Source organism: Varanus komodoensis, unplaced genomic scaffold (genome assembly GCF_004798865.1).
Source record: "Varanus komodoensis strain SLA01 unplaced genomic scaffold, ASM479886v1 scaffold64, whole genome shotgun sequence".
NCBI classification, from domain to species: domain Eukaryota; kingdom Metazoa; phylum Chordata; class Lepidosauria; order Squamata; family Varanidae; genus Varanus; species Varanus komodoensis.
Window position 1 is genome coordinate 557,198 of NW_025336273.1, and position 26,015 is coordinate 583,212.

The 26,015-nt window shown below is 51.4% G+C and overlaps 1 protein-coding gene and 1 non-coding gene across 2 annotated transcripts; one reads left to right on the forward strand and one right to left on the reverse strand.

The window, feature by feature from the left end:
• The first annotated feature begins 2,457 nt into the window (after positions 1–2,457).
• On the forward strand, positions 2,458–11,081 carry LOC123033603 (gallinacin-13-like). The gene is made up of 2 exons (XM_044450294.1): positions 2,458–2,521; positions 10,858–11,081. Exons 1-2 carry the CDS (start codon positions 2,458–2,460, stop codon positions 10,980–10,982), a joined length of 189 nt encoding a protein of 62 aa, XP_044306229.1. The 3' UTR covers positions 10,983–11,081.
• Positions 4,546–4,618, reverse strand: TRNAA-AGC. The gene has a single exon. It is a non-coding gene; the product is annotated as a tRNA-Ala (tRNA).
• Positions 11,082–26,015: the final 14,934 nt, after the last annotated feature.

Consider the following 26,015-nt stretch of genomic DNA (forward strand, 5'->3'; position numbering starts at 1 on the left):
GGCCCCTTCCAACTCTACTGTTCTATGATTCCATGATTCTAAGTATATTCCTACACACAAAACTGGATCGAAACATTTGCTGATTCTGGTTAGGACAAAACCCGCATTAATTTGCCTTAAACAACTGCCGAAACATGCTTTGTTTTAAGTGCATTGATCAGCGGCGGATCACTAACTCCCCAAAGCTTCCTCAATACAGAACCGAGAATCTGAAAGCACTCCACGGTGCCCAAAGAGCAGCCCCTGTCCTCCCTTATCCTGGTCCTTTCCTATCCCCACGCTGTTCACGGAACCATTGAGAGAGATAATTGGGGGCTATGGAGTTGGCACAACCAGTATGTGGGCACCACCCTGGCAACACTGGTGGGTCAAGAGGAGGTGGCTAAAAATCTCCGGTGATACCTGGATCCAGTGATGGATCCTGTAAGAGCGAATAAATGGACGTTCAACCCAAATAAAATGAAGAAGTCCCGAACATCTTAGCATAGGGGTTAAGTCATTTTCTGGACACAATGACATTCCTCTTAAGGTTCAGATCCAGCTTCCTAAAGCTGTTTTGCACAAAGCTGTTAATCCCTGTATTTACTTTCTGGGTTGTCACAGAACTGAGAATCGAGCGCGAGACAAAGAGTTTTTCCTTTCTTGCACTCCAGCTATACATCCTCTGCACCACAGTGGAATAGCACAGAAGTACAAATAGTTCTTTGCTTTCAGAAATAATAGCCTCTGTTTCCCTGTCCTAAAACAAGAGGAAGTGCTCTTTAAAACAAAAGACAAAAACAGAAGGAAAACTGGAATATCGCAGCCTCACCTAAAGAATGCGTAAATGGCCATGAATAACACATCATGAGCACGCAATTAAGGCCTTGTGTAGAAATGTTTCTGGATCCTCCAGGGCTAGCAGTCCATTACGACAGCATCTCTTGTCACATCACTTCCACTGACTCCTAGGAAGTGTTAAACTTGCTGCTGTTAAAGAAAGCAGAATTCCTACTTAAGGAATTCCTGGTTGTGGTTACTGTACTGTGATCTCCCAGTAGACCACAGAACAATACACTTAAAGACTAATCTAGGGGAAAAAAACCTGTTCAGATAATATGTGGCAGGAAATTTCCTGACTGGTTCCTGCCACATGAAACCATGACGACAAACCCAAGATGGTTTATCTGGATCATGGGTTCATCAGTCCATCTCCTGGTGCCATTCCAAGTGCTGCTTGAACTTTACGTTTTCAAATATATGCCCGCCCACCCCTTGAGATCTGCGGGAGAGGCCCTTCTCCGGGAACCCTCCGTGAAGGATATTAGGAGGGTGAGCACCCGGAGGAGGGCCTTCTCTGCGGTGGCGCCCAATCTATGGAATGCGCTCCCCAGAGAGGTCCGCCTGGCGCCGTCGTTATTTGTTTTTCGGCGCCAGGCTAAGACCTTTTTATTTAAGCGTCATTTTAATTGTTAATATTATTGGATTTTATCTGGCCAGGGCGACTTATTTTATATTGTTATTTTTGTGTTTTAACTTTATGTCTGCACTTTACAAACGTTTTAATTTAAGGGTATAACTTAATGTTTGTATTTTAACTTAATGTATTTGTATTTTAACTTAATGTTGTAAGCCGCCCCGAAGCTTCGGCGAATGGGGCGGCATAAAAATGTCTTAATAAATAAATAATAAATAAATAAATGACCCCAAAGGACCAACTGCTTCCCCGTGAACAGGCCTTGCTGATTCGCTTATCGTCCAAGATGCTGCTCCATGCTGTACCCACATTAGAGGGCAGGCTGGTGGTTCCGAGCAGCAAAGACTGCGCAGTAGTGGCCCCCCGGTTTCCAAGGTTCTCTCTTGCAGGAGCCCAGCACAAGCCATGCTATTTCAAAGAACTTTAGAGCAGGATTGAGAGACAAGGATCACAAATCTACACTGTGCATTAGCTTGCTGTTGTGCTATTCTTTTTAGCTCACTTTCTTCTGTTAATCAGTTGTCTTAAATTGCAAAAGAGCACTTTTTAAACTAATAAGTCATCATGATTTTTATGGATTGCGTTACCCTCCTGTGACTGAAGTGCTTGAAATAAATCGCCTACAGAAATCCTCCCATGGGCTAATTGTTCAGCCGCAGAGTTCAGCTCAAGGGTCACTTGGTGCAAAACAGAGCAACACGCATCAAGGGAGGGAAGCCCAGGCTTGCTTGACGCCATCCCACAATACACCTCCTCCTCCTCTCTGCAGCAGGCCTCAGGTGACCTTTACCTCACAACAAGAGCACGTCACAACAGGGGGTGTTGGCGTGCATTGACGGTGCCGAGGTGTCCAGCACCTGTCCACCGTGGGGAAGGTTTCCCAACCTCCGACCATCTACGAATGCAGAGTTTCTTCAGCTCTGTTGCTTTGCGGCCGTCTAAGGCTTCGCCCCCCCGGCTTCTCCCTCGCCGAGACCTCATTGCGCTCCTTCGAAGGAAGCATGAAGATCTCGACCTTGCTCTGTGCACTTCTCCTCCTCCTCCTCCTCTACCGGTCTGCCCCAGGTGAGAAACACAGGTGCGACAGAGAGGGGGCAAAGAGCCCAGGAGCGCCCTCTCGCTCTTGCCGACCTCCGGAGCCAAAAGAGCTAGGCAAAGCGTGCCTTGCAGTGGGTTCCGTTCTCCCATTTCCCCCAGAATTAACCAGCGCGGGCATAAGCAGGGCGGGCGGGCGGTCGCTGCTGCAGCTCTGGCTGGATTTTTAGTTCCGCTGGAGAGGTTGGCTTCTCTGGAGCTGCACCGAAGGCCAGAGGCCGTGGGGTGTGGAAGACCCTCACCTGGGGAGCGAGGCAGCTCGGGGCAATATCCTGGCTCCCTCCTCCTCCTCCATGGAACAGGCAGGCTCCCTTGCATCCAGGCCCTGGGCAGCTGGGGAAAGGCACACACAACAGCTGGAAACAGCCCGCACATCTGGCTCGGAGCTCCTGCAGAACAGTGCTGATCCGACTTTCATTTCACCGCATTTCTGAAATGCATTTTTGTTTTGTGTGCTGAACATTTAAAAAGAGCAAGGAAGAAGAGCAGCTTAATACAGGCCGATAAAAGAGAGGCACCGCTCACGGAACCTGTTTAAACCACTTGGAATTATTTTTATTATTTGGAGTAAACTTGCCCCACTCTTCACCCTCAAAGCCCCCCCCCCCCCAGAGTGGTCTACATAAGATCACAAAATAGAAGGCTGGCCTTACATTAGGCTTGCAGTATAAATGGCACAGCACAAAAGGAAAAATGAAAGTGGAAGGAAGAGGAAAACAAATTAATATAGGCAGAGTTTCTTATAAATGCAAAGCCCTGTAGCAACCAGTTTAGATGGAAGCACTTTAGGTAGTTGTTGTTGTTAGTCGCAAAGTCGTGTCCGACCCATCGCGACCTCATGGACAACATTCCTCCAGGCCTTCCTGTCCTCCACCATCCCCCGGAGTCCACCTAAGCTCACACCAACTGCTTCAGTGACCCCATCCAGCCCCCTCATCCTCTGCCCTCCCCTCCTTCTTTTGCCATCCATTGTTCCCAGCATCAGGCTCTTCTCCAGGGAGTCCTTCCTTCTCATCAGGTGGCCAAAGGATTTGAGCTTCATCTACTTTAGGCAGAGGAGGCACTAAATGGGGTTGGTTTCCCAGGACAGATGGAAATGGGAAAACGGCTGCTTTCTCTCTGCCCCCCTTTTCAGCGTTTGTCTGTGCATCCAGGGGGAAGCAAAGTCCAGCCGTTGCGCAGGCCAGACGGGCAAGGCCGGCTTGCGCGCACCCCACGCGCTGCCCACACCCGCGCTGCGCGAGCGGAGCCCCCGCGTCCCCCGCGCTGCGCCCGCGGCTTGGGAAGCGGACCGATCCTGCTTAGCGGAGGGTGGGTGCGCAGCTCAGCTCCGCGAGGCAGGCGCCGGCTCGTTCGCGGAGCGCCCGCCGCCTTGCTCTGGGCTGCGCTCGCGTCCTGGGCCAGGGCCAGGGCCAGGGGCAGGGCCAGGGGCAGGGGCGAGATGCGCGCTCGAGCGGAGGTGCCCGGCCGGCCCGCGCAGCTCTGCCCTCCGCGCGCGAGACGGGGGCGGCGGCCTCTGTGCAGCCGGGGGCTCCTCCGCCGAGCCCGTCGTGGGCCTTGGGGCCCGCAGCCCTGCGCCCCCGCCGGGACAGGCCGTGCCCGGCCTCGGCGGAGTCGGAGCCGGAGCCCGGGCCGCGCAGAGGCGCCTTCGCGGGGCGCGACGGAGACGCCGGGCCGGGGGAGGGCGGGCCGGCCACGCCGGGCTGAGACCCAGAGCCGGCGGCCTCGGGAATGGATTTATGCATTTATTTAAAATATGTATATGCCGTCCTATTCGCAGAAACGCCTCAGGACGGCTTGTAATATAAAATATCACATAAATAACGTTGATCACTAATAAGCCAGAAAATCCCCGTGCACTCAAACTCTGAGCCTGATGATCAGCAAAAAACACGCTTGGCTCATCCCAGAGTGAACATCAATCAAAGGCGACGGCTCTCTTCGTATTATCATTCATTCTTCTTCTTCCTGGCTCTCCACAAAAAAACAGCTCCTGGAGAATGCGGGCATCGATCCCGCTACCTCTCGCATGCTAAGCGAGCGCTCTACCATTTGAGCTAATTCCCCACCATGCAAGCAGCGGCCTCGGGCTTTCCCAGCTGTCGGCGGGCAGAGAGCGCGCATGCTCGCCCGGACGCAGGGCTCGCTCGCTCTCTCGCAAGGCGCGCCCTCGGTGCGCGCACCTCTCCAAACGGCCCGCGGCGGCGCCGTGCAGCCTCGGCCCCCTGCGCCCCCGCCGTGCGTGGCGTCTGGACGCTACACCGGGGGGGGGGGCGCGGAGGCCGATGGGGAGCCGCGTAGGCCCCCCCCCTGCGCACGCCCCCCTTTCCCCCAGTGGTGGCGCGGGGCAGCTGTTCTTTCCCCGCCAGCTGCAAGGGGGCAGCTCCGAGGGTTTGCCTCCCTCCGCGCTCTGCGTCGGAACGGAGCCCTGTCCTCGCCAGGACCCCGAGCTAGGAGTAAGCGGCGAAGCGCTTTGGCCGGGGCGACTTAATTTATACTGTTCCTTTATATTATTCTATGGAAGTTTATTTATGGATGTGAGCCGCCCCAAGGCTTCGGCGGATGGGGCGGCATAGAAGTCTCATTCATTCATTCATTCATAAATAAATAACGGCCAAGTTTGCTGATGAACGAGCCGCGAAATGACAGCTCCGTTTGATGTAAGCAAGCGCCGAGAAATGCATTGTTGGGGCGAGACATCCCAGCTCCGAAGAAGGCGGACTCCACGCGGGCGTCTTCAGGAGCAGAACAGGAAAGAGATCTGCGTGGGTCTTACTCGCCCGGTCCAGATAGATCTTCGGCGCTCCTGCGTTTGGACTGTTGCGCTCAGTTCTGGTCTCCTGACCTGAAAGGGGATGTTAAGGATGGGAAAAGTTCAGAGAAGGCAGTGAAAATAGTCCAGGCAGCTCCCCAGCGAGGAGTAGCAACCACAGCTCGGACTGATTACTTAGGAAAAAATCAAATAAAGGGGGATATGACAGCGGAGTTTAAAATGGCGTGTGGGTGTGGAGAAACGCTCGCACCTGGGGTCTTTGAAGGGTGCCAGACAGACATGGGGTGGCTCGGGGCGGGGGTCTCTCCAGGGCTATTTGTACTGACGGCATCAGAGGCAATGTGTCTTTGTACACTGGCTGCTGGGGAACATGGGCCAGAGGTGCTGTGGCACTTGGACACCACTTGCGGGTTTTCCGTGGGCCGCGTGAACATAACGCTGGTCTTGATGGACCCTTGGCCTGATCTTCTCGTGTTCCTATGTTCTTGGGAGACTCCAGGGTCCAGGAGCCGAGACTTCGAGGAATCCCATGGCCACCCAAGCATTGTAGGGGCGCCTGCTTCTTTGCAACTCCTAAACTGCTCTCCCATCATCTTACAATCTTAAAACAGTCAGCAGTTTACATCACTTTTAAATTAAATTTAAAATGCATAATTCAGCATTCCGTACACACCTGCGGCATTATTCAAATGGTGAGTTGGAGGGAACTCGTGATAGATGTACATGAAATTTGTTTGGAGAAATATGCATAGGATAAGTCTATTAATTAAATGTAAACCTTTTAAAAAGGAGTTTTATCTTGCCAGGTCCTATGCTCATGTACTTCAGGCTTTTCCCCACAACCTCTACCATCATCAACCCAATAAAGCTATGGAATTTTATTTTATTATTTCATTTCATTTCATTTTTCCATAACTGACCAAAAAATGCTAGGAGGTGATGTGGTGAGAAAGCAAATTGACCTAAGAAATCGTCCTTGATCTACACAGGCAATGGACTGAGGTGCTACAGTCCTGAAATAGTATATTGGACTGTACCACTTCAGGTTGCAGACGGGAGGTGACACTGGGGAATATCCCCCTACACCTAAAAAGACCCAAAACTCAGAGCAGGAAAAGGAACGAGCAAGGAAAATGTTTCTAGCTACTGCACTAGCTTTCTACCGGCAGTGAACACGGATTTTAGTTCTACCTATTCTTACAGCGGAGGCATTAAAAGCACGATTCATTCTGCACCCCCTCTCAGTCTGAAGTGGCAAAATCCATTCTGCCTGTACCACCTGCAGGGATGGGGGGCTGGGAATCTACAAGGACACTCATTGCCTTAAGCTCTCATCATGGTGTCCGCGTCCTGCATTCCTCACTGATGGCACATGCAGCCCCTGTGTCTGCACAGCCACGGATTCCGTGCCGTCTTCCTGCAACACGCACACACCCCCTCATGCGATGGGTCGGAGTCGCCCCCTCCAACTAATTCCCCATGTCCCATTCTCTAGTCCACTTGGCCTGGCCACACACCCCTTCACTTGATTTTGGCCATTTTGGGATGGCCTTGTAGGTGCACAGCGGCTTGTCTACAGGCCCTTGTTGCTGTTCTTTCCCTCGCGCAAAGCAACAGCTGCCCATGGGTCTCCTCCGACGTGCTTTCTTACATCCCAGCCGTAGCAGTAGCTGTTGATTGCTGCATCTTTGCTCTTTGGGGAGACCCATGCGTTGAGAGGGAGGCTATGAAACAGCAGAGGCCCCGATCCTTTACAGAAGCAACCCGAATGAACATGCCCTGTGCCGCGAGTCTTGAGAATCCTGACGGTTTTCTGACAGCGCTGCTTTGCCCCCGAAGCCAGACCTGGGAGAAGTTTTCCCACTATAGGCGTGCGATGCCAAGAAGTGGCTTCAGCGCAGCCATGTGGGGTGAAATTCTTTGGGCTTGTGGAAGAAGAATTGCTGCCTTGCTCTCCAGAGAAAGTGGCTGTAATGCTCCATCCCATGACTGCAGAAAGGGGTCAATCACAGCCCCCTACAAAACAGCCGTGGAACCATGCAGTGCTGGAAGATCGGCGGCTGCTGAAGTCTTTCTCGAAACATGCCTTGCACCCGAGGCTCCGTTTGGGGTACAGTACAGCTCGGCTGCATCCGAGAAGTAAGTATTCCACCCGTGTATCTAATCACACGTGCAGGAACGGACAGCCCTGGGTGGTGTGCTGGGTGATGACATGTTCTTAGTGGGAATATATAGTTTGGTGTTTTCGTGAGGTTCACTGCAATATACTTTCTTGTTTCAGATGATGGATGGATCTGGGAAGCTGGGGATCTTTTGCAACAACAGCTTTTTTGCCATCTCCCCCCGAACGACAGAGAAATGACCCCAGAGGCCCACGGTTCATATTGGGAGATGTATATGTGCAGAGATTGGGCAGAGTGGGAAAGTCACGAGGCCTCTGTCTTCAGGAGCTCTGCACTTCCAGAGGAAGGGAAGCTGGTCTCCTCATTCCAGGCAGCCTCCTGCCTCAGAATTAGAGCCACTCCGTTTCTTCCAAGCCTGTCATTTGCAGAGTAAAGCATTTGGTGTTTGGCTGCCTGAAAAGGGACAGCCTTGAAGGGGCGGGACGTTCAGCCCTTGCATCTCCTGCTTCACGGTTTCCAGTCTGCCTGGATTCATACCTCTCACGTTCCACCTTCCGATTCTGTATGTGGTGCCGGCTGGACTTTCCTTTCATCTCTGCTCCTCTTGGCTACTAGACAACGTGGGTCTAACAGCATTGTTAGTGACAGTGCGGTTTGCACCTGCCCAGTCCCCTTCCCCGGGAGGACGTCGAGTCCCTTCCAGCCTCAGAGGCCTCATCTGCTGGCACCATCGCCTGTTCCATTCTGGGGTGTTTCATCACAGGGTTTCCAGGGCAAGAAGACAAGAGTGGCTGCGTTTCCCTGCACGGCACAAGCCAGAGTTGGCTGGAAGATCACTGCCATTGTCTGAAACCTCTCTCAGTGTTGCTGCTTCCAGCTGCTGCTGCTGCTGCTGCTCCCAGGATTTTCTCCACCGCATCCCCACCAGAGAAGGCAGTGCTCTTCTGCCAACATGACCGTCCCGCCCGCAAAGGGTGGACACCTGCGCCTGCTGACCATTCGGCCCAGGGTGGCCCCTCCAGGAGAGCAGGCTAGCGAGGCAACCCGGCCTCCTGGAGGCACAGCTCCCAGCTCCTCCGCCACTCCCAGCTGCATTCAGGAGAGAAATATGGAGAAAAGTTACCTGCCACCAACTCATCGGCACCAATTCTTACAACTCTTACCCTGCTCACAACTCTTGGGGTGGCGGGTAGAATTATGGCATCCCCTCTTGGGATACTGTGCAGCTCTTCAAAGCAGGAGCGGCTGGTTCTGTGATCCCCCAGCTTTGCACTGGGGTTTCTCTCTCTGGGGGACTCCAGCCTCACACCCTGGGGTTCTGGTCGGCATTACACTGCGGAACGCCAGCGGCCCTGGCTGAGCACGTATGAACCACAACCTCGAAGTAGCCAGTGTTTCGGTGGCTGGAATGGAGCCGTTCCTGTATTTTCTGCTCCCTCCAAACATCTAGGACAGCGAGAATTTCTGGGGGTCTCCAAGGGAACGTCTCTGCTCTTTGTCCCATCTTCTAGCCCTGGAGAGCCTCCAGCTACGGGGCAACATACAAATGTGATACATAAGTAATAAATATAATAAAAAGAAGAGGTGATGCAGGGGCAGACTGAGGACAGATACACAAGTGTGCATGAAAATAAGCACTCACAGTAGTTACATGATGCAGGAGAAGGCAGGAATTGCCCCTCCCCCCCCCAAAAAAAAACCCCAGCTACACTTACAGGCAAAAGGTTGCCGATGTAGTAAGTTTTTATTATTTTTTTATTTTTTATTTATTTAAAAATTGGTATGCTGTCCATTACTGTTGTCTCTGGACGGCTTACATTATTTCAGATCACAATAAAATAAGATAAATTAACTATTCCACACTGAGCATCATTTAAAATAAATTAAATTACTATGTGTTAAAATATTGGCCAAATAATAAGGTCTTGACCTGGCGCCGAAAAACATATAATGACGACCCCAGGTGCACCTCTCTGGGGAGAGAATTCCATAGTTCAATAACAGATCTTCATAATAGACCAACTTAATAGATCTAATCTATGTTAATAGGGCAAATCTATCATCTTAATAGATCTGATAAGAGATCAGTAAGATTAATATGGAATGCAATAAATTCAACTGAGTTCCAGACACCATATTCCTTATGCTAGTAAAACCAGTGAAAGAGGGAATGTTCTTCTCTTGAACCGCCTTAGGCTCTGTGAGCAAGATGGCAGCTGGAACAAGGAACTGCCTACGGACGGAGCTCTTTGGCAGCCAAACTTCGAATCCTCCCCACACTTGTGCTGGCTCCCTTCCGCTCCGTGAATGCAGAACGCCCCCAAAAGTAGCATCTTACATTCAGGAGTACTTTATTCTCTACTCTAGCACAGCCCATGCGGATAGAACCGGGGGCTCCGCAGAAGCGGGGGGGAGATGGCATGAAGGATGGCCAGGAAATGGTGCCTAAGTGTCTTCCGGTTGGGCAAAAATAAACGCAATTTGGAAGGACCTTTTTGCATTTGAGACTTCTCTGAAATGCTTGGTGGTGAAAAGAGAACTGGGCAAGGATTTGGGAAAGAGGGTGAAATTAAGGTGCAAACTTCCTCCAATCTAACAGTGAGAATTGATTCTCTCCACAAATGCAGAGGTGTGCCGAACCAGATTAGAATATTTTTTAAAAGGGTAAAAATATCGATCACAAAAACGTTGGGAACCAAGGCATAGGCAGACATAGGGTGCTAAATAGTGGCCCAAGGTCCCCTGGGGTGTTAGAAAGTTTTAAAATTCACCTACTTACAGACTACAAAAATAAATTAAAACTGTTCTTTTTTAATGAGCACTCAGAGCAGGAAAGGAATATTGCAGTGAAGTCAGATTAAATGCAAAGCCTTTAGCCGCAGCAATGCTTTTCAATTTATGTTCTTCCAACCAATGGTGGGATGCAAGGATACGTTAAAATTCACAGTTACTTGTTTCTGATACAAAGCAGGTAAGTTTTGGTGTTTGCTACTGCAGAGCTTTGCATATTTAAAAAATGAGACAAGGAATGTTTCAACAGTTTATTCAACCTCTGATGAAAAACCTAGGGAAAACGGTGGGGAAAAACCCTTTAGCACCATAATTCAAGCCAACAGTGGATTCCCACCTCCCTCAAATGATATTGGTGATCTTAGTTTTGGGAACTTTTAGCCACACCCTCCAGGAAAGCGGGGACAAACCCAGGTGACCCTGCACAACATAGGAAGAAAAATCAGAATAATCTGGCCATGAAAATTCTGGAATAAAAGGACAGGGAAAATGCAACGGGAAAATGAGCAAGGTCATGCACAGCTGGAGTTATCCAGGCATTGCAATACTGAGAGAAAGTTTGGTGCAACAGCAGCCCTGATGCCCTTTCATCCTAAACAGAGCCTTTTTCCGCCAAACAGCGATGGGGGATCTTTATGACAGTCTGGAGTGCCACAACCATCATGGCCACTGCCGGAGAATTTGCTTCCACAACGAAAGGTCGATCGGCACTTGCACCAACAGGCGGCAACTCTGCTGCAAGTGAAGGGGGCCGGCCGGGGTTGCGTTGGACCAGGAAGCACACCGAGCCTCGAGGGAGACCCGGGTAATGCCCCCAAACTGGGCGAAAGGAAGCCACATCCAAATCATGCACGTTTTGACTGCATCTTTCAATAAACTGGGCATTTCAAAGTAATTTTAACATGAGCTGAAGAAGTTCTGTCGAAAAATACCTGGTGGATTTGATTTTCAAGGTTTGCACAAGTGTATCCTTCTGAATTTCTTTGCTCGTCTAAGTGTCTTCCGGTCGGGCAAAAATAAACGCGATTTGAGGGGCTTTTTTGCATTTGAGACTTCTCTGAAATGCTTGTTCAGTATTTCTACACAGAGTGAACAGGAGAGAGTTTTGTGCCAGCAGGGGGTAGTATTCACCCAGTTTCCACCCAGGATTCACCAGCCATCATCCAACTGGCGGCCGCTTTCTTTCTGCCTGGTCCGTATTCATGCCAGGCCAAGCACCTGTGCTCAGATGAATTGCTTCTCCAAACTGAGATTCTTTCAGTGACAGAAAAACAAAAGCACCACACAGATCAAGCAATAAAAAAACGTCTGGGAACGGAGGGCCAGAATCATGCGAACTACAACAAAATATATCCATTCAGCTCTCCTTCTCTACACACAGGTGCAATTATTTATTTATTTATTTATTAAAACATTTTTATGCCGCCCCATTCGCCGAAGCCTCGGGGCGGCTTACAACAATAAGTTAAAAAATAATTATAACATTAAATTAAAAAATATAAACATCAAGTTAAAAATACAAAAATACCAATATAAAATAAGCCGCCCTGGCCAGATAAAATCCAATAATATTAACAATTAAAATGCCGCTTAAATAAAAAGGTCTTCGCCTGGCGCCGAAAAACAAATAACGACGGCGCCAGGCGGACCTCTCTGGGGAGCGCATTCCATAGATTGGGCGCCACCGCAGAGAAGGCCCTCCTCTGGGACCTCACCCTCCTAATTTCCTTCACGGAGGGTTCCCGGAGAAGGGCCTCTCCCGCAGATCTCAGGGGGTGGGTGGGCGTATATGGATGTAAGCACTCCTTCAGGTAGCCAGGACCCAAGCCGTTTAGGGCTTTATAGGTCATCACCAACACCTTGAATTGGGCCCGGACTTCAATGGGGAGCCAGTGAAGCTGATGGAGGACTGGAGTCATGTGACCATAACACCCCGTCCCCGTCAGCAGCCTGGCAGCTCTATTTTGAACCAATTGAAGTATCCGGACCGTCTTCAAGGGGAGCCCCACGTAGAGCGCGTTGCAGAAGTCCAGACGGGAAGTCACCAGCGCGTGTGTCACTGTCGCGAGGCAATTACCTTAGCACAAGCTCTTAAGGGTCAGTTCATACGAGATTCATTCCCTCCCACCTTTTTAAAATTCCTTTTATACAAATAATAGAACAAATCTTCTATTCTTCTCCTCCTTTCCATATGTTCTTTTTTAATTTTAAAATATTTCAAAAATAAGATTAAAGCCATAGCTGATCAGCAAGGAAAGCCACCTAGAACAAGGACACCTTCAAGAAGCACCGAGATCGGGGCAGTGCCCATGCCTGCCTGACCTCCAGCGGCAGGAGGTGCCAAAGGAATGGAGCCACCACAAAGAAGTCCCTGCTCCTGGAGGCAGCCAGGCGGGCCGCAGGTGCTTGGCATCCGACGACTGTGGTGACCAGACATCCTGGTCAGCCTGGAGGCAGTCTCTCGAGTACCACGGCACCCAGTTGTCTAGAGCGTTATACGCTGTCACCAGGCCAGGATACACTAGTGCAGCTCCTTCGGCAAAGGAAGGGCATGCTGCAAAGGGGCAGCTCCCGGCAGCTGCACTTTGCGGTGGCCCAGAGCAGCCGCCAGGCATCTCCCACTCTGCACGACTCTGGTGCACCCACAACTGGAGTGCTGTGTTCAGTTCTGGGCTCCACATTACAAGAGGGATATGGCAAGGTTGGAGTCAGTGCAGCGAAGGGCCACGAGGTTGGTGGCTTGGGGGGGACCCCCGAGGGGCAGGGGTGCAGTGCAGCCAGATGGCCTAGGGACCCGCATGGGAGGCCTCCCTGCCCGGCTCTGCTCTTGGCCGCAGCAACACGGGCCGTCCTTGTGGCTCCCTTGCTTGTGCTCCGGCTCTCTGGTTCACCTCGTCTGCCAGGTTAGAGCCAGGTTGGAGTCAGTGCAGCGCAGGGCCACAAGGTTGGTGGCCGGTTTGCAGGGGATGCCGTATGAGGCGGGACTGAGGGAACTGGGTCTCTTCAGCCTGGAGAAGGGGACAGTCCGAGGGGACCTGTTGGCGACATACAGGTAAGTGAGGGGTGTCACACGGAGGTGGGTAGAGGCCTGTTCTCCCCTGCAGAGGAAGGCAGGACGCGCTCCAAAGGAGCAAAGCTCAGGGAACCAAGGTTCCATTTGGATGCCAGGAAGCACTTCCGGACAGTCGGGACCCCCAGGGTGTGGAATGGGCTTCCCTGGGAGGCGGTTGAGGCCCCATCGGTGAGGGTGTTCAAGGACAGGCTGGACATGCACATGGTGGGCATGTCATGAGTGGAGCTGGCTGGAGCTGGAGGTCAGACTAGATGACCCAGGAGACTCCTTCTGACTTACTCTGTTCTATGCTTCTATCTCCACCTTGCAGCAAAGGTGGGCAAATTTTGCAAATGCCCGGGCTTCTTCCATTACACTCACTGCTGCAGTGGACAGACTATTCACTGCCAACAGTTGGTGCATTTTTCTATCTCACTGGGCAGACAATGAGCAGAAAGTGCATGCAAAGGATTTCTACCCAGCCAGCATGCAGAGCGATCAGAGGCACAGAGTTGTAGGCATGTCCTTGTTTTTAATGCCACGTCTTAGAATATTTCCCAGCAATTTTTTGCATTTTAATAGAACTAAATATGCATACAATTCAAGAAAGTAAAATAAATGGTCTGCAGGTCCACATGACCTTGGAAAATACTATTCTGCCACAGAACCCCTGGGTGGAAAGCCAAAATATTTGGACTCTGTCTTGGATTTCTCCAACAATCCTAGGCTCACCAGGAAAACCCCAATGGCTCTTGTGCATAGAGTACTTAAGTAAAATGAAGCCCCAGTGTTTGCCAGAGTTTAAGAGCTCCTCTGCCCAAGGTTTTTAGCCTGCTGCTTTCTTAAGGTTTCTGCTTCCAAGCTCAGCTTCTATGTTTCAATGTTATTATTATTATTATTATTATTATTATTATTATTATAACATTTCTATGCCGCCCCTTGCCGAAACCTCGGGGCGGCTTACAACATGATAAAATACAACTGAAATACAATAGTACATAATAAATTACCATTAAATATAACAATACAAAAAATGCATTTACAAATACAAAATTAAAATTATCAGTATAAAATAAAAATATAGGAGGAGAAAGAGAAGGAAGAAGAAGTTGCCCTGGCCAGATCATATGTTTTAACAATTGAAATGATGTTTAAATAAAAAGGTCTTTACCTGGCGCCGAAAAACCAGTAACGACGGTGCCAGGCGGACCTCTTTGGGGAGTGAATTCCATAGGTTGGGCGCCACCGCAGAGAAAGCCCTCCTCCGGGTACTTACTCTCCTAATTTCTTTCATGGAGGGTTCCCGGAGAAGGGACTCTCCCGCAGATCTCAAAGGGCGGTCGGGCATATACGGACGTAAGCGCTCGTTCAGGTAGCTAGGACCCAAGCCGTTTAGGGCTTTGTAGGTCATAATCAACACCTTGAATTGGGCCCGGGCTTCAATGGGAAGCCAGTGAAGCTGATGGAGGACTGGAGTCATGTGAGCATAACGCCCCGTCCCCGTCAGCAACCTGGCAGCTCTATTTTGCACCAATTGAAGTGTTCGGACTGTCTTCAGGGGAAGCCCCACGTAAAGCGCGTTACAGAAGTCTAGGCGGGAAGTCACCAGCGCGTGTGTCACCGTCGCCAGGCAGTCGTATTCCAGGTAGGGGCGCAGCTGATTAATCAGCCGAAGCTGAAGGAAGGCGTTCCTCGCTACCGCTGTCACCTGAGCTTCCAAAGAAAGCTCCGGGTCGAGGAGTACACCTAAGCTGCGGACCTTATCCCTAAGAGGGAGTGTTGCACCATTCAGGACCAGGTCAAATCCACCCTCTCCGAAACCCGATCCGCCAACCAACAGGACCTCCGTCTTGTCTGGGTTGAGTTTCAGTTTATTGGCCCTCATCCATTCCCTTACCTCGGCCAAGCACCGGTTCAGCACAGCCACTGCCTCACCTGGATTAGTGGAGAATGAGAGGTAAAGCTGGGTATCATCAGCGTATTGATGATTCCGCAGCCCACACCTCCTGATGACCTCTCCCAGCGGTTTCATATAGATGTTAAATAGCAGAGGGGACAGAATGGAGCCCTGTGGTACCCCATGGCATAGCTGCCATGACGTAGAGACATGGTCCCCCAGCACTACCTTCTGGAATCGACCGTCGAGATAGGAGCGGAACCACTGCAAAGCAGTGCCTCCAACCCCCAATCCCGCAAGTCTATCCAGAAGGATACCATGGTCGATGGTATCGAAAGCCGCCGAGAGGTCCAGAAGAACCAACAGGGATGTACTCCCCCTGTCCTTCTCCCTGCACAGGTCGTCGTACAGGGCGACCAAGGCAGATTCAGTACTGTACCCGGGTCTGAAGCCGGACTGAAAAGGATCCAGATAATCAGTTTCCTCCAAGAGTGCTTGGAGTTGTCCCGCCACCACTCGCTCCAGCACCTTGCCCAGAAACGGGATGTTGGCCACAGGTCTATAGTTAGTGGCCATCTCTGGATCCAGTGACACTTTCTTCAGGACCGGTCGTATTACCGCCTCCTTTAAAGGGGCAGGCACTCGACCCTCCCTCAGAGAAGCGTTAACCACTTCCAAAATCCAGGTCCCAATCCCGTGCTTGGAGTTATTTATTAACCAAGACGGGCAAGGATCCAATAGGCACGTGGTGGGACGTACTCTTCCAAGCACCTTGTCCACATCATTGGGCCGCAATAATTGAAATTCTTCCAGTAATTTTGGACCAGACGGTGGCATTGGCGACTCCTCAGAGACCTCTGATTCATTAGTGGAGTCCAGCTCGTGACGAATCTGAGCGATTTTCTCCCTGAAATGCCTGGCAAAGTCGTCACAGCGGGCCTTTGAGGGTGGCATCGGATCTTCCTTAGGACCCAGGCGAACCAGGCCTTGCACCACTCAAAAAAGCTCTGCTGGACGGCATTGTGAGGAGGCAATGGAAGCAGAAAAAAACTTCTTTTTCGCCGCCTTCACCGCCACAGCATAGGCCCGATAGTGGGCTCTCAAGTGTGTTCGGTCAGATTCATCCCGTGATTTCCTCCACCTACGCTCTAGCCGTCTCCCAACTCGCTTCATCGCCCGTAATTCAGGTGTATACCAAGGGGAAGAGCGGACTCTGCCCGGTGGGAGAGGACGCTTAGGAGCGATTGTGTCCACAGCCCTGGTCATCTCTCCGTTCCACAGTTCGACCAGAGCCTCGACAGGAGCACCAGTCTTGTCAGCCGGAAATTCCCCCAGGGCCCCCAGGAATCCATCCGGATCCATCCGGCTCCGGGGGCAGGCCCATACAATCGGGTCCGCACTCTTATAGAGGGAGAGGCCGCTCTCGAGCACAAACCTCACCAGGAGGTGATCTGACCATGACAGGGGAGTCAAACATAAGTTCTTCACCCTCAGGTCATCCTCTACCCGCCCCGTCGTGAATACCAGGTCCAGAGTGTGTCCACGTTCATGGGTAGGGCCAGTGACGTGTTGAGACAGGCCCATGGCCGTCATAGAGGCCATGAAGTCCTGAGCCGCCCCGGTCAGTCCAGACTCGGCATGGAGATTGAAGTCCCCCAGAACCAACATCCTGGGGGTCCTCAACACCAGATCCGAGACGGTCTCTGTCAGCTCAGAGAGGGAGACTGCTGGGCAGAAAGGTGCACGGTACACCAATAGAATCCCCAATCTGTCTCGTTCGCCCAACACCAAGTAGAGGCACTCCAGCCCTGGTCTCAAAGGGACCGGAAGACCCGTGAGAGAGATGGAGGCTCTGTAAACCAACGCGACTCCCCCTCCCCTCCCTTCTGGGCGTGAACAGTGTTTTGTATTTTATTTTATTGTGTTGTAAGCCGCCCCGAGGCTTCGGCAAGGGGCAGCATAGAAATGTTATAATAATAATAACAACAACAACAACAACAACAACAACAACAACAACAACAACAGTATGTGCATGCTTCCGTACCTCCAGCCATGGTTTTTTCCTCTGCCTTTCTGTATGTTCCATCACACAACCACTAGGTGGCACTGTGGCACAGCAAAACTGCAGGACTGCTTGAGTTTTTCATGGCCCTGTTCACATGCCAGGATGTCCTCAGGCTACTGAAAGCAGCAAGAACATTTGCGAAGCTTGGGAGAAGCCATGGAGGATGAGTGCGTCATGCGAAGCTCATGCACAATAAATTCCTTGTGTGGAAAAGCTCTGCTAACAATTGCAGTGTGGAAATTAGGGTGATAATCAATCTTTAGCATCTCACATCGAGTTTGACCCCGATGGGAAACCAAGGGGCTTGCCACAGACAAAAGCCTGTTGCAGGGATAAGCAAAAGGTATTTCTCCGGTCTTGGACTGCAATGCCCATAAATCCTGGCCAGCATGGCCAGAGTTTCCGAATTTTTCTACCCAAGGTACTCATGTTTGTTTACATGCTCTCTAGACAACGTGGCGATTCTCCAGTTTCACTTCTGTTTACTTAGAGCACCCTTCCTGGGAAAATGGGGTATTATAAAAGCAAGAAAAACCGGGGGTGTTTTCCCATCACACATTTGAGCTATTCCACTGTAGCACAATGCCACCTAAGGTTCATGTAGCAGAAAAGCAAGCAGAAGAGTTCTTTCTTTGCATACAGCTCAGATCCCAATGATATGACAAAACTGAGAGTAGAAAAAGTGATTCTCAGCCTTGTACCAAAAGCTCTTGATGCATGTTTTAACTAAGATGCTGTTTTTAATCTGGTTGTGTTTGTTACAGCCCCATTTTGGGTGGTGGAAAATAATGATCTAAATTAAGTTGCTCCTTTAAGAATAAAGGAAGAGCCGTAATCAGTGTAGGCTGGTCTTGGTTAATTGACAGAATAGAAATAAATCAATCCAACAAATAAATAAATTTGAGTGGGGCGGTGTATCCACTCTGGATTTTCATCTAAACTTTAAAGGAGGTATTCATGGTGCGGAATTCTCCCCTCTCCAAACAAACAAACAAAGATTACAAAATGGACTGTATACACTCCCCACCCCAACATTGGAGGAAATCTGTGGGAAATGCCATTTTTTGCGTCCGGACAACTAAGGGCTGCTCACAAGCACAATAACACCCTCCTACCCATGCTCCCCAGCAATGGGAACTGAGAGCTCCCCAGAGAGGTTCGCCTGGCGCCATCACATCATTCTTCTCAGTGCCAGGCTAAAACCTTTTTACTCTCCCAAAGTTTTAAGATTTGATTGTTTTAATTGGGGTTTTATTGTTGGTTGGAAATTTTATTAGGATGCCGTGTTCTGTTTTATTTTATATTGTCTTACTGTTAAACTGTCCTGAGACCATGGTAAGAGCCGGTCTAGAAAAGTTTTAAATGAATAAATAAATAAACTTAATGCTGACTTTCTGTCTAGCTAACAGTCTGCAAGGGAACAGAGGAAAGCCGAGAGCACTCGCCCTGGAACCAGTGGCCGTGACGGCACCCTGGGACCAGGGCCGTCTGAACGCGTGGGCCCGATGGGCACTTGCCCGTGGGCCCCATACTAATCTGTGTATGTTAACCCTTGGAAAACTGGAAAACTTCCAAAATTAACAGTAGTTGTCATTGTCGTAGGGGCCCCAGGACACTGCTTTGCCCAGGGCGCATCATGCTGTTGAGACGGCCCGGCCTGGGACCTCACCAAAGCCATCGGGTGGAGATGAAAAGCAGGGAACTGCGGAGAAACTGGGCCTGAACCTTTCCACCCGCTTGAAGGCTAAGCCGGAGACGCTCCGCAGCGCTGGCCGCCCTTGCCAGAGCAACCAGTCCTCCGGCTCGCCTCTTCCTGTTGTGCCCACACCTCGGAGCGCGTGGCCGATGCGGATGCCGAACAGGGCGGGGGCTCACCCCGAGATGGCGGCCCCACATCTTTGGTGCTGCCTTGAAAAGTCGCTCTGGAGCTTGGCTGTGGGAGGCGGGGGGAGCAGACATGTTGCCTGGCGCCAGGAATGAGCGCAAGCTTCATTCTCACACAGGCCTTCCTAGCCCTTATCAGCTGGCCCTGACCTCTTCAGACGAGCAAGGGGCGGAACTAGCAGGGCGGAGAGACAGAAATCAGACAGGCAAGCGGAGAGAAGAGCTTCCACGAAGCTGGGAATGGGCGGGTGGACGTAAGCCTTGGAGCAGAGCGCTGGAGGCATGAAAATTGTTCCCAGGAAGGCAGAGCTGGACCTCCAGAAATAGGATCCGTTCCTTAGGAAGATGCAAGTGGAGCCGTAGGAACGCAAACAGGGCATTCTGCCATGCAATGGGGCAGAAACGGGTTTCCGGAGGTGCCTGCTGGCCATGTTCGGCACGAACTTCCTTTAGGAGCACTCGGCCAGCGCTCTGCACCAGCCGCCCCCGATCTGGGGACTCTTCCCAGGTTGGAAGAGTCTGGGGTCATACGGCCCTTCCTAGCAGCAGGAAGTCCTGGGCTGGGGCAAGAGCCGCTGAAGGGAGAGGGCGCCGGGCACAGGACTGGCTGGCAGGCGCATTCCTGAACAGGGTCTCTCGCTCTCAGTGTTGCTCCTGGTGGAACTGGCAGCTTTTCCAAGCCTGAAGACTCCCAGATGTGTTGGGCTGCAATGCCCATTATCCTCAGCCAGCACGGCGAGGGATGATCGGGCTCTCATTCAGCACATCTGCAGAGCATCGGCGAGTGAGACGGCTAGCGGTCCATCTCAGCAGCTCAGACTCGGCCCCCTCCCCACTTTTCCTCAGCAGACAAGCCGTCCTGCAAATGAAAAGGCCCCTTTCACCCCCAGGGACTGGTGGAAAAGCTGTCTGGAGGCGTGCGATTGTCCAGAACAGCTTCCCTTATCGGTGACTCTCACATGAGGAAAGTGAGATCATCCACGAGGCTTTCCCAACCGTAGGCCGCCCGCAGATAAGCGGTGAATCCGCCGTGGGGCAGAGCATTCCGCCAGCCTGTTCCCCCCTCCCCACCCGAGGAACAACCTGGGGCCCTCCTGATGCCTTGGACTTCAGCTCCCACCAGCCCCAGCTGGTCAAGAAGGCCGGCAGCTGACCCTAAGGGATCTAAACCGAAAGTGAGCTGGGGGGACACACCGCAGGGGTGGGCGGGCGGAGGGGGTGGCTACACATGGGAGCAGAACACCCCAAATGCACAGACCTCCCTGAAGGTCAGTTTGGATGGAGGCAGGACGCGGAGCGCTTCCTGATGCCAGCAAAATATATTCTGGGCTTCTCTACATGGGGCATTTCTCTACATGGGGCATTCATCGTGCCCCTTGCTCACCGTAGTTTGTGGGTGCTTCACATAATGTTGCCAGTCTCTAGGGCCTCTCCATCGCTTTCCCAGCATTTCGTGGCCCTTTTTAGAGCAAGGAAAATCTGGTATTATTTGGTAATGGCAGAATGAAGCCGAAGGATGGACAGGGGCATTTCCGCCATTCGGTGATGTCACAGTGTCACCTGGGGGTTGTCTCATGGAACCTCTGGAAAGGAAAACTCAGAACTCACCTGGGGAGAAGCCATGCCTCATCCCCCGAAGTATAATAAATAAATAAAATAAAAATAATGAAATTTGAGGAGATTTTGTAAAAGCAGTATTAATAGAAGGTAAAGGTTGTAAGCCCAATAAGGATTATATGAATTTTTGGAGGGGATATGGATATGACTGAAGTATATCACCTTTTATTAATTGTTGTAATATATGAATTAAAGTGGAGGCATTATTGGTCTCCTGGGGGATGGGGGCACTGTATTATTTCCTTTTTTATTCATTAGTTGAGCTTTTGTGTGTAATATTATTAACATTATGATGCTTGTATTTATGTTTTTTCAATATTTTTTTAAAAAGGGGGGTAAAAAAAATAAACGGACAAGACTTCTTGGAAAATGGTTGAATTAATGGCCATTTATTTATTATATCTATATCCTGCTATTTTCCTTCCAAGGAACTCAAGGGGGCTTGCATAATTCTCCTCCTCCTCTCATTCTTATCCTCACAACAACCCTGTGAGGTGGGCCATAGCACTAAGAACAGCTCTTCCAGGGAAGATGTACCTCTAACCTGCCTCGTGAGCTTCAAGAAACATATCTCCTTCCTTAGCCAGAGAAAAATCTTGGATATTGCGAACGCTTGGTCTGCTCTAGGATGCAAATCTGACTTTCTCAAGTTCATCAACATCCTACAGACTTAAAGCAATATAGAAATGGCTGGCTTGCTTTTTACCCACCTGGGCGGGCAAGTTTGCTTGTTTGGTTGAACAGGCATAAATAAACTTATTTCTAGCAACCTCTTCTTTGGAGAGGTTTGCTTCTGCAGCTTTGCGGAGCAGAAAAACTGCATTCAGGCCCCTGAAGAGAGCCAAGCAGCTTCGCTTTACCACGCGCGATACTTTTCTGAGGATCGGCAGAAAATAAGTCCCCGCTCTCGACAAGGGGGCCGAGCCGAAATGCCGCCTCCTGCCGCAACGTTAATGGATTTATCTCTCCGAAGGACGGTTACAAATTGGCCTCCGTCTCAGCGGACGGGAAAAATGCCAGCAATACGTTTCTGCATATATTTCACTGCGCGTAAAACAAATCCGTCAACTCTTCCAGGCACCCCCACAGCAGATACAGATACTGCTTCTCCCTGTGCGCGGAGGAGTGAAAACCACGCCGATTTGGGGAGCATTTGGCCAGGAAAGGCGGTTCGTCTCGGTGGCGGAGACGGGGCGCTGGGGGCATCTGGGAACGTGCGGCGAGGAGAGATTAATGGCTGCGCTGCGTAACGCGCAGCCCGGCCAGACCTTCTGGGCCAGGGGAGCGGCCCAAGCCAGCCTTTCTGCTGCAAACACGGACCCCCACGCGGCCGAAGGGCTGCCCCCCCCCCCCGCAGCTCGTCTGCATTGCCACAGAGGGGCCCTGGCCGGCCGGCCGGCCCCGGGAAGACCCTGCAGGGCTGGCGGCCCCCCTCTCCGCCCCACTGTCAGGAAGAGCAGAAATCGCTGGCTTCTAGGGCGGGCCAAATTTTATTTATTAGAACATTTCTATGCCGCCCCTTGCCGAAGCCTCGGGGCGGCTTACAACACAATAAAATACAAAAATAACAGTGTAAAATTAAAATTAACAATATAAAATAAATATAAAATATAAAAGAAGTCGCCCAGCTGCTTTCCCTGCTCTGGTGTAATTCAGGATGTCTTCGCTCCGGTTTGGCGCCGGGCATGCATTTTGGGGTGGGAGGTGTGTGCTTTGGCACAGCCATGGGGGGGGGGGCTTGCACAGCCTCTGGGGGCCACAGGGTTTCTCAGATTCCCAGAGCCAAGGCCCCAACAGGGCTCTGTGCTCAGAGCTGGGGACCGTGTTCAAATCCTCCCTTGCAGCTGGCACAAAATAGCAGAGGGTCACGGGCACCTCTGCTGGACCTGGACGGCGCCCTAAAGGCTCTTCTCTTAAAATGTTTTTATCCTGCCGTGATACAAAAAGCACCCAGGTGGGGTCGCCTGGCGCTCCTCCTCGCAAAGCGCAGTCTTCTGCGTGAGCGGAGCCACTCGTCAAGCAACTTGTGGTTCAGACGTGGGTCCTCCTGTTGTCTGAACGGAGCTGTGTGAACAAACCGTGGCTTGTCCACCACGAAGAAACCGTGGCTTGTCCACCGCCTTGTGGTTGGGTCGGGTTGGGAACTGCCAGATGTTCAGTGCCGCTTTTCATCTCGGCTGAGTTCAGGCACAACAGCTTGTTCCAGCGTAACCCACGGCTTAACGACCTCCCCCACTCCACCGATGCTCAGCCATGAATGGCGCTGCCTGAACCCGGCCGGTGCCCGCTTCTGTGGGCGCATATTCTCACTTGTGATGACCTGTAAGTGGCGTCTTCCTGTAAGCAAGCTGCATCAACAGGCCAAAGGCCTTCCGGTCTCGCCTCTGAAGTCCCCCAGGTCTGCAGACTGCCTCAGTTCTCAGGCAAAATCCACCAGGTTCCACCTTCCAAGGGGGAAGACCACAGGGCCACCCCGCCACACACACGTCCCAGACCGGAGTGCAGGTACCTTGAAAAACAACAAAACTGCTGCTTTCTCTGTAAATTGCCTGCTTCGGGGGGATGGGGGGGACTGCCCTGCTCTTGCCCCTGGTTTGGGCCTGCTCTGACCTAGCAAAGATTTGCCAGGCTCTGCCCCGGGTCCATCAAAGCCCACTCACCCATTCTGGCCCTGCCCACTGACCAGGTTTAGAAACATACAACATAGAAACAGACTGAGTCAGAAGGATCTCTTGGGCCATCTAGTCTGACCTCCAGCTGGCTCCACTCATGACATCCCACCATGTGTATGTCCAGCCTACCCTTGAATGACCTCACCGATGAGGCTTCAGCCTTTCCATACCCTCAGGGTCCCAACCATCAGGAAGTCCTTCCCAGCATCCACCCTGAATCTTGGTTACCTGAGCGTGGCTCCGTTGGAGCACATCCTGCCCTCCACTACAAGGGGGAAAAATTCACAACCCACCTCCGCATGGCACCCCCTCATGTACCTGTATGTCGCCAACAGATCCCCTCTGAGTCTCCTCTTCTCCAGGCTGAAGAGACCCAGTTCCCTCAGTCTCGCCTCATACAGCTTCCCCTGCAAACCAGCCACCAACCTCGTGGCCCTGCGCTGCACTGACTGTAACCTGACTATATCCTTTCTGTGATGAGGGGCCCAAAACTGAGCACAATACTCCAGCTGTGGGCGCCCCAGAGCTGTATAGAGTGGCAGTAATACCTCTCTCGATCTAGAAGCCACTGTTTAAATAGATTTAAATAATAATAAATAGGTTTAAAGTATAATAAAAATCACAGTTTTTGATCTTACTCTCTTCACAAGGCCTGTGCTGAACCACGACGCCACAGTGCAGTTAGCTTGCTCCGAGCCGGACTGCATGAGCGCCTGAGAACTAAATAAGAAGCAAGTCTGGACATGCACGGAAGAATTTGTTTTTCCCTCGAGGGAGCCACATTTTGGGAGGGTGGGCATCCATTGCTGCTCTTGCCAAGCGCACCCAGGCCCCCGCCAGGGCCAAGAGGCCACGGCAGGGCAGGGCAGGGCCACCCTCAATGGGGCAGCGCTGTGAGATTCGGCACCCCCACAGACTGCTTCTCCCAGAAATCACACTTTGACAGCCCAAGGGGCACATCAGAAGGCTGTCACTAATTCATCACCCCTTTTTCCTTACTTCAGCACCAGAAATGTGTGCAAACATTTTCAAGCATTTTTACTTGGTTCGTCAGGAGGCACGAGCGCCCGTGCGCACTGGCTCGCAGTGGTGAGCGCCACCTGCCCGGAGCCCTTCAGGTGCCTGCTGGCAAAGCAAGACAAGACCCCACCCCGGGCAGCAACCGTAAGATGTCGTAACGAGCTTCATGTTGCACTTCAGTTTCTCTTGACAGCTGTCAAAAGGGAAGCGCTCTGGTCAGGCTTCTGGCGCCATTCTGACCTTCCCTAAGATTCTAAGTGCTTGGGAAAGTGAAAAGGTGCAAGCCGCCCCGTTCGTGGGAGCACGGTGTGGGTGTGTTTAGCTTGGAGAAGCGATGATGAAGAGGTGAGAAAACGGCCATCTCCAAAGAACTGAAGCACAGTCACTTGAATGATGGAGCAACTGTTTTCTCTCCATCTGGAAGGTATGACCTGAATCAATGGGTTCAAATTTCAGAAAACAGGATTTTGACTCCCAGAAACTTCTGACAGTGCAAACTTTTTGACAATAGAAGTGCTGCCCTTGGAAGGGAGTGGATTCTGGCCTTTCTTGGAGATGCCTAAGCTGAGGCAGGAAGGACACCTCTGAGGAAGTCAGCGCAGATTTCCTGCCTTGGCTGGGGGTTGGACTAGATGACCTTTGAGGTTCCCCTGAATTGCATCCTGTGAGTGGTCCAACTCTAGCTGAATTCCAGGATGCAAGGAAACCCATGCAAGCCAGGAGCCATCCTGCTTCTTCTATTAACTGCATTTCAGCATTTTATTAAGAGCATTTCACATGAAAATAGGTTCCGTCTGCTTGGGACATATTGGATCACTCATGGGGTTGAAGATGGCAGGCGGCAAGGGAATGGTATTTTCTGAATGGGAACTTATCAGCGCATTTCTGCCTAGGCGCTTCGTTATCAGCCCTGCTATTTCAGTAAGCAGGAGTGAGGCTGCCCCTGAACCTTTTGCCAGACACGGAGGAGACTGGAGAGGGGAAATTTGCTGGAAAGCTCAGAGGGCTGCGGGAGCAAGGGAGAGGTCTCTGTCGTCATTCAGCTGGGAATCCTGCCAATATCCCGGAGGGTCACCGAGATAGGGCCGGTCCTCTGGAGACGAGCTTGATCTGTGGGTCGCGCCTGGGTCACCCAACGGAGCAGGACGGGTGAAAAACTGCACTTCGGCAGAGATAAGAGCGGAGAAATGGTCGGCCAACTCCCACGGTTGCTTCGGCGTTGCGCGGTTGCCCGGGGGATGATGCGGCGTGGGCACTGGCGCGAGGCTGCGCACCGCTTATCTAAAAGGGGTCCTTGGTATTTTTTAAGATACCCATGGGCTGAAAGATCCTTTTGTCAATTTAACATGCTGACTTCCACTAGAATTACATGCTTTTTTTCTTCCTTTGGCAAGACAGCTTACAAGGGTCTCCTCCCCCGTTTATCCTGACAACAACCCTGTGAGGTAGGTTAGGCCGAGAGGCAGCGACTGGCCCAAAATCGCCCAGGGAGCTTAATGGTTTAGCAGGGACTCGAACCCAGTCGCTGGGTTTATTTTATTTATTTATTTATTAAAACATTTCTATGCTGC